The sequence below is a fragment of the Antrostomus carolinensis genome, unplaced genomic scaffold, assembly GCF_000700745.2.
Source record: "Antrostomus carolinensis isolate BGI_N321 unplaced genomic scaffold, ASM70074v2 scaffold8775, whole genome shotgun sequence".
NCBI classification, from domain to species: domain Eukaryota; kingdom Metazoa; phylum Chordata; class Aves; order Caprimulgiformes; family Caprimulgidae; genus Antrostomus; species Antrostomus carolinensis.
The window spans coordinates 26,169-34,378 of NW_010318512.1; the positions used below are offsets into that span (position 1 = coordinate 26,169).

At 56.8% G+C, this 8,210-nt stretch overlaps 1 protein-coding gene across 1 annotated transcript in view; it reads left to right on the plus strand.

Annotated features, from left to right (window-relative positions):
• The window catches only part of HDAC7 (histone deacetylase 7), a gene marked incomplete at its 5' end in the record, with an annotated part of 12,873 nt that overhangs the window by 547 nt on the left and 4,116 nt on the right, over positions 1-8,210 (plus strand). Inside the window, 9 exons of the mRNA XM_029085182.1 lie at positions 1,378-1,468; positions 3,557-3,668; positions 4,162-4,277; positions 4,437-4,559; positions 5,070-5,179; positions 5,549-5,665; positions 5,885-6,083; positions 6,922-7,130; positions 7,434-7,643. Of these exons, the coding sequence (XP_028941015.1) occupies positions 1,378-1,468; positions 3,557-3,668; positions 4,162-4,277; positions 4,437-4,559; positions 5,070-5,179; positions 5,549-5,665; positions 5,885-6,083; positions 6,922-7,130; positions 7,434-7,643 (1,287 nt within the window). The remainder of the gene's footprint in view (positions 1-1,377; positions 1,469-3,556; positions 3,669-4,161; positions 4,278-4,436; positions 4,560-5,069; positions 5,180-5,548; positions 5,666-5,884; positions 6,084-6,921; positions 7,131-7,433; positions 7,644-8,210) is intronic.

Below are 8,210 nucleotides of genomic sequence, written 5' to 3' on the forward strand. Positions count from 1 at the left end.
AAATCTCCATCCTGCCAAGGCCAGCGGGAGGGCTGGGGCCTCCTGGGATGCGTGAAGCAGGGAAGTGTTTTCAGCCGCATACCATGTGTGCTGAGCGAGGAGCCAGAGCGACTGGACAGGATGCCTGGTGTCTGTGATCTGCCACTCTGCTTGGCCACTGCTGTTTCTCTGCCCTGAAGGCACAGCTTACTCACTTTACAAGCTAATTTGCTTTTCTGGGAAGTCTTCACTGAAATTCTCTAGTGTCACCCAAAATAGTACCCCAGCCCTGCACAGCCTCTGCTGCCAGACTCTGCATTGTCACCAAATTACAGCAAGATTTAGCTTGAGTGGTTCCTCTGGAGACCCTGGCTGAGAGCAGGGCCAGCTTCAGAGGTAGGGCAGGTTGCTGAGGGCCACGTCCAGGTGAGCTGTGACCATCTCTGAGCACAGAGATCACCTCCCACCTGCCCCAGTCGCAGGGCTGCACCGTGCTCATGGCAGGAATCAGTTCCATAAATCCACGTGGGATTTCCCTTCCTGTCCCATTACTGCTCATCCTCTTGCTGTGCTCCTCAGAGCAGCCTGGCTCCATCTGCTCTGTAACCCCCTTGGGTGGTGGAAGATGCAACTGTACCCCCTCACCTCTGGACTAAACAAGCCCAGCCTCATCCACTTCTCTCACATCCCACATGCTCTTCCTTTGAGCACCAGCCGTGCTCTTGGTGGCTGGCACAGGCTCACTGGTCCCAGTAACCTTGTCTGGAAGCCTTGGGGTGAATCACACTGGGAGAGGTTGAGCATCAGCTTGGTCCACACAAGGAGAGTTTGAGATGCTGCTGCTGCCACAGCTGTTGGGTCCTTGGAGGCACCGGTGCAGATGTGATGCTTTCTGACCTCCATGTGAGATAGGGTCATCTCTGAAAATCTCAGCTCTGGAAAACACCAAGATCCAAACTTTTAAGCCTAATATAAGAGGGTTTGGGTTTTTTTCCCTCTTTTTAGTCAACTATGGTTTTTATTTTTTGTTGTATTACAACATGCCCTGGCTACAGATGGATCAAAACACCATGGAAAAGGCAGCAAGTTGAAACAGGCTGGTTTGAGTTTTAGGAAGTCCCTGGGGAGAGCATCTCTGGAGACAAAGATGTGTCCAGTTTGCTGTGATGAAACAACTTAACATGTTCATGTCAACCATGTCAACCATGTCATGTTCATGTCAACGTTCATGTCAACCAGGCCTGTTCATCAGGATCCAACAATGATATAACAGACTGTTTCAGACGTGCTCCATCACCGTGTCGTCGTGCCTTGGGCTTGGGGAGGGGATAAGAGGGTTTTGGTCTGTCTTGGGCGAAGCTGAGGTCTCCTTATGCTGATGTCCCTCTCCTCTCACAGGTGACCATGGAGTCCCCACACCGTGAAGCAGAGCCTGGGCAGCAGGAGCAGGAGCTACGGCAGATCCTCAATAAGGACAAGAGCAAGCGAAGTAAGAGGCTCTGCAGGCACCAGGCACCACGTCTCTGCCCGAGGAGCCGTATCCCCAAAACCAGGGGACTCCCCTCACAGAGGGGGTGAGATCAGAGCAGCTTTTAGAAGGGGGCTCAGCAGGCAGTTTTGCCCTTATCCAGCCCCAGCTCTGCTTTCTCTCGGTGTGAAGGTGTGTGAGTGTCCACACACCACTGAGCATCTCCGTCCTGTGCATCAAACTGAGCCGTGCGCGGTGTCTGCCTGGGGCTGAGAGAGCAGCTCCGTGTCTGTGGGGAAGTCTGGTCCTTCTGAGCAGCAAGCAGCAGTGCCAGAGCAGCCAGTGCCAGCCATTTAGCAGCTGACAAGAGATTTTCTTGGGACACCCTGGCCTGGCTGGTGTTTGTCCTTTGTGTCTATCCAAGCGATGCCAACCAGGTGGCCTCAACAGATCTCTGTGCTGTGTTGTGTCCTGTGGCCACTGCAGTGGTGCTCCCTGAGCTGACGGTGCTTCTGACTGCCTGGTGCACTGGGCAGGGCATGAATTTCCCTCTTGAACATGCCAGTCCCAGGCTGGAGCAGTCGTGGCAGTGGGGAGAGGTTAGTGGGTCCCCATATACTGGGCAGAAATGTTTGCAAACCCCATCCGGCTGCGATCTCCCTGCGCCATCTAGTGCCATTCGCTGCAGGGAGCTCGCATGGAGCTCGCAGGGAGCTCACTCTGAGCTTTGGGATGTGCAGAGCCCTGCATCAGCACCCCAAGATGCAGCTGCAGTGTGTGTCAGATGCACCGTGCCCCTCCTGATGTCTGTGAGCTACTGTCCACAGAATCACAGACTGGTGGAGGTTGGAAGGGACCTCTGGAGATCAGGGATCATCTAGTCCAACCCCCCTGCCAAAGCAGGTTACACAGGAAAGCATCCAGGTGGGTTTGGAATCTCTCCAGAGAAGGAGACTCCACACCCTCTCTGGGCAGCCTGTCCCAGGGCTCTGGCACCTTCCCAGTGAAGAAGTTTTCCTTCCTGTTCAAGTGGAACCTCCTGTGTTCCAGCTTGTGCCCGTTGCCCCTTGTCCTCTTGCTGGCCCAGAGGCACGGAGCATCCCTGTTGTAACCACAGAGCGTTCCTGCTGGAACAGATGATGGGGATATGGCCTGGCATGGGTGGGAGCAGGGGATGGACATTAGTCCAAGGTGAGGAATTGCACAGGAGGCTCAGGGCAGCCGGGGGCTGCCGATTCCAGCCCCCTACAGCACCCTACACCTCCCTACACCTCTATGTGCTGGTGTTTCACCACCGCGGTGGAGCCAGGTGTTGAACGTGGGTCACTGCCGTTTGTTTGCCAATGGGTTGTGGTAAGTCTCATGTTCTTCTGGAAGACCACAGCTCCATCAAGAGTTTGAGGAGCTACAAAACTATCCCCTGAACTGTTTGGAGGTGCTTTCTTTTTCTTGCTGTTTCTCATGCAAGCTGTCCCCGTTTGGGGGCAGAGCGTGGCTGCGTGGGGAGCTGAGGTGCAGGACGGGCAGAGCTTTGTGCCATCAACTGGAAATTATCAGCATGTAACAGAGGCTGAAAGAGCCCCAGGGCACAGTGTCTCTGGAGAGGCTTCAGAAGGATCCCATGCACCCGTGGGAGTTTTGTCGCTGCTGTACGAGCCACGTTGTGCTTTCATGGCCTCTTTATTCTGTGGGTGTCAGCTTATACCTGCTGTCCCTGGCTCGGATGAAGCAGGCAGATCTGCAGCTGAGACTTGCCTCTGGCCATGCTCTGCCTCTCACCAGCTGCACATCTAATGCTCAGTGAGGAGCACACAAAAAGATGGAGCTCCTGAGATGATGTGGGAGAGTTGAGGGTGAGACAGGGATGATTTCCTGACTGGAAAATTCCAGTTGGCCTTTCCCTGAGTTGTCCTTGACCTGAGAACTGCACCAAGTGTCTCCACAGGGTTTTTGTCAGTGTTGGCGTTCTTGTAGGGGTTCTCCAGCCACCCTGGCATTACTTGTGGACCCATGGGGGAGCTGTGGGACCACAATAATGTCTGCAGGGATCCTTTGAAGTGCTCTGTGTCTGCTCTCAGTCCTGTGTGCTCACTGCTGGTCTTTCTGCAGGTGCTGTGGCCAGCACAGTGGTGAAGCAGAAGCTGGCTGAGGTCATCCTGAAGAAGCAGCAGGCAGCTTTGGAGAGGACCAGCAACCCCAACCCTTCAGCCATGCCATACAGGTAAAACAAGGGCATCCTCTGGCCTGCCCTGAGCAGGACACGTGCTCGAGACCTGGAAAAGGTGGCTGTTTATTTTGGGCAAGATCTTGCTGTTATCTTCTGCTTCCTGATCTTTAGAGACCCTGTTCAGCTAACATTTGTTGGGGTGAAGTAGCTTTGTTCTGGGTTAAGTGCTGGTAGGAGATGGATGAAGCTCCCACATTGTTTTCCCTGACCTTGTTGGACTTTGATGGCTTGTCCTACTCCTGACCCAAAAAGTACTGTCAGGCTTCTTGCCTTTCACCCAAGACAAGACAAAATGAGCAGCTGGATCCTTTCTGTAGGTGCTTGTGGTAGTGGACAGGACAAGCCTTTCTGGCCACTGACAGAAGAGCTAGCACATGCCCAGGAAAGGCAATGCCACATGGGCCACCCTTGCATTGGAGGGTGTAGTGTGGGTGGCACGTGGCTGCCAGCTGGGAATGGTCTTTAACAACATGGCTTCTCCCTGTAGGTCTCTGGAGCCTCTGGATCCTGAGGGCCCTTCTCCTCCTGTGCTCAGCACCTTCCTGCCCCCAGTCCCCAGCACTTCTCTTGACCCCCCAGAGCATTTTCCACTGCGGAAGACAGGTAAGGCCTTGGGGATAACACCATCACTGTGGTGTCCTTGCAGCCGGCTCGCAGGGGGTGGCTGGAGCTGAGAAGCGGGGTGGCCTGGTCCCACAAAACCAGTCCAGCTTCACTCCCATCAGCAGTGGGACTGGGACTAACTGACTTGTCTACTCACAGCATCTGAACCCAACCTGAAGGTGCGTTGCAAGCCCAGGAAGTGCCTTGACCGACGCAAGAACCCCTTGACGCGGAAGGAGAGCGCTCCCCCCTCGCTGAAGAGACGGCCGCCCGAGGCGATCGGTGAGGACTTCACCTGCCTGGTGATACCTTGGGGGGTTTGGAGAGACCTTTGGGCCAGGCTAGAGCACCTACAGTCTGCCCAGGATCCTTCTGGGAACGGAGAGGGAAATCATGTCTCTGTGGCTTAGCACCTTACCAGTGTCCTCCTTGGGGCACAGCCCGTGGAGGGAGCTCTCTGCTGTGGTGCTGCAGGGGTAGATGAATGAGAGAAGGATGCTGCTGCAGCTTTACTCTGCTGCTTTTGGGGCTCATGATGGACCTACAAGGCTGGAAGGGTCCAAGACCCTGAACAAACATGGCTGGCCAGGCTTCCTTGCTGCAGTGTGGTGCCTCCCGTGCTGACAGGGTGGCTCCATCTCCACCATGGACATGGCCAAAGGGACATTCAATCCTAGGAGGGTGGTGAGCAGCTGTTAGATGGAGGGAGGGCTGTGAAGGGCTGGGGCAGGAGCTGTGCAGCCCTTCTCTGGGTACTTGTGCCCATCACCCCCATTTCTCTTCCTTGTGCAGACTCTTCCCCGAGCAGCAGCAGCACCCCTGTGTCCGGCTGCAGCTCTCCCAACGACAGCCTCCCTGCCGAGCACGGAGCCCTCCCCACCGCCTCCGGCATGACCCACGAGGTGAGCTCCACGGCCTCACAGACAGAGAGTTGGGTGCCCTGATCTCCCACTCCCATCCCAGGCTCAGGTGAAGGTAGCATCACCCCCAGGGACCCCAACCTTGAACCCCACTGCCCAGGAACTGCCCTTAGACCTGCTCTTCCTGCACGGTGGGATCCTCTGCCCAGCCCAGCACTGCTCCCCTCCTTTGCAGTGTGCATTTCTTATCTCCTAGAGTGTGTGCTGTCCCCACGGGTCCCCAGTACCCCTTGCACTGGCCCCAGGTGTTCCCCCAGGCAGCTGAGGCTCAGCCACCCTCATCTGCTGCCCGTCCCACACTGAGCTCTGCCACTGCTGGAGCAGAAGACTAATGAATTGTGTTTGGTGCAGACACCCCTGGCCCAGCGCCTGATGATGCAGGAGAGCTCACTGGCCCAGTTTGCCCTGCAGAGTACAGCCTCCCTTCCGGCCATCACACTGGGATTGCCGGCTACCACTAGTGCCAGGGTAGGTAGCCAGGTTGTAGGTAGCCCCAGAACTGGGCAGAGGGTCCTTGCGAGGCAGAGGAAGCTGTTTCCTTTGGGTCTGGGGTTCCTGGGGCAATGCCAGGTGTGCCCTGGCTCTGAGCATTTGCAGGCACTGCCCATGGGCACAGTGAGAATGTGCCATCCCCTCCCCGTGCTGGGTCCCAGCGGGTTGCTAACCCAGTCCCCTTCCTCCCTGCAGGGAGAGGCCGATCGCCGCCCCCTCTCCAGCCTGGCACACCGGGTGCCCGTGCTGAACGGACCTGTCCTCGCGGGCACTCACTCGCCCATGTTCATACCAGCTGGCTTGGAGCAGCACGAAGCTGGGAGCCCCTTATCCCCTCGGCTCCAGCCTGTCATCATCCTCGAGCCCTCGGTCACCCACACTCCGCTGGTGGCAGGTAAGTGTCGAGCTCGGTGACAGGCTGTCAGCGCTGGCAGGGCTCAGTGTGAAGCTCAGGGCAGGCAGGTTTTTTGGGTGCTGGGAAAGCTCAGTGGCCTTCATTTTTCAATTATTCTTCTCCATTGCCTCGGCCCCAGCTCACAGGATGTTGACCCTGGTTCTGGTGAGCCAGCAAGGGTGTCCTTGAACCCCACTGCAGGCTCCACAGCCCTGACAGCGCAGAGAGAGCCATAGCTTTGGCTCTTCCCTCCAGCTGCCCCTTGCCCTACCCAAGCTGGGCTGGTGTGAAGCCATTCACCTTTCCTGCAGCCCAGAAGCCCCCCTCCAAGGGATCTTTCCTGCCTCTTCCTAGGCTCCTGTGCCACCAGATTTCACTACAGACCCTGTGTTGAGCTCAGCCTCTGGCTGCCTTATTCCCCTCAGCTCCTCTGCTTTAATTGTAGCAGAAGGAGAACTGGCTCCTTTGCGCTGGTTCCTGGCTCCATCTCTCCCTGCCCTGTGATACCTGCAGTGAAGGAATCTTCTCCCATTGAGGATTTAGCTGAGGAGGGACTGAAATGATTGAGGTCAGCCAGATCCTGTCCCCAGGCTCCTGTGGGCTGTGTGATGCCAAAGCGATGGGGACAGAAGCAGGGGAGCTGTAAAGACACAGCCCATCCATCCTAGCCAGGCAGATACTGGGCTCTGGGGCTGGATCCATGTCATTTTTAGGGCTGTCTGGAGATATCCTGCACAGATACAGACAGCTCTGCTGCTTGCCATGCCCAGCTCTGCAGGGTGTCACGTCTGCCCCGTGGACGATGCCACCACTCACCTCTCCTTTGTTTCCCTTGCAGTTCCAGGTCTGGGAACGGTCCCCTTCTCCTTCACCCCCTCACTCATCTCTGCAGAACGCTTGTCACTCCCAGGCCACCACAAACCACTGGGCAGGACCCGCTCAGAGCCCCTGCCCCAGAACCCCAAGGCCATCCAGCAGCAACTGGTGTACCAGCAACATCACACCCAGTTCCTGGAGAGACTGAAGCAGCAGACACATCTAGGCAAGGTAAGTCATGGACACCCAGCCTGGGTGTGTAGGAGGCAATGGGAGACAGATGCTGGAAGGGTGCAAGGTGACATCCCTGCCTGCCAGGTGTACCAGGTGTCCAGGGCCAAGCCCTTGCCCAGGCACACGAGATGCTGCCTTGCCCAGGCTCGTAGCAGCCAGCTGAGGGTACCTGCTCAGCTTCCTTGGCTCCCACATCCATCATGTTCCTGCCCCGAGATGCCCTGCCATCCCCGTGACCTCCTCACCCTGGTTTGTCCCCTGCCACCTCTCTGTGCTCACTTGTGACTCCTTTGGCTGCAGCGCATGGTGAAATCCAGCGAGAAGCCCCGTCTGCGGCAGATCCCTTCCTCGGAGGACATGGAGGCTGAGGGGACACTCCCAGAGACCACAGCTGAGAGCAGCGACCTGGCAAGGGCACGTGTGGAGCCCACACGGCCGGGCAGCAGCGTGAAGGAGCCCGAGAGGACGCAGAAGATGATGCAGCCTCAAGAGGAGCTTGTCCTACAGCAGGTAGGGATGGGAGAGCCCTGGGGAGGGGTCCACACTGCCAACCTGAAGCAAACCTTTCCCTTCTGGCCACAAGGAGCCCATGAGAAAAAGGGATGATGGCTTCTCTGGTGTCTCAAACTATGTGGAGCTCTTGGGGTGGCATGAAGCCTTCATACAGGCTCAGGAGTGGGCTGTAAGAGGTGAAGTTCTGAGCCTTGTGCCTCCCTCCAGTTGTGGCTTAATTACTTTGAGCATTAGCCCTGAGCAGGCAGCATGGTGAGATCCATGTCCTAGAATCTGGAGCAATTCTTTTCTCCGTCACTTGGTGTCTCCCACTGAAGACTTTGCACAAACCCAGCATGGCTGGTAACACCCTGAGCCTGGGAGGATTGAGATCAGACCCTGAGAGCCACCTCTGTAAAGGGGTGCTGGGTGGGTAAGGACACGGGGACCGTGGCTGTACCATCCTCGAACCTGGGGCAGTTTGCTAGGACAGGGACGAGAGCTGCAGCCACCCCTGGTGTCAGCAAGGCTAGGCATTGTCCCCAGATGGCTGAGCATTGTCCCCAGATGGCTGAGCATTGTCCC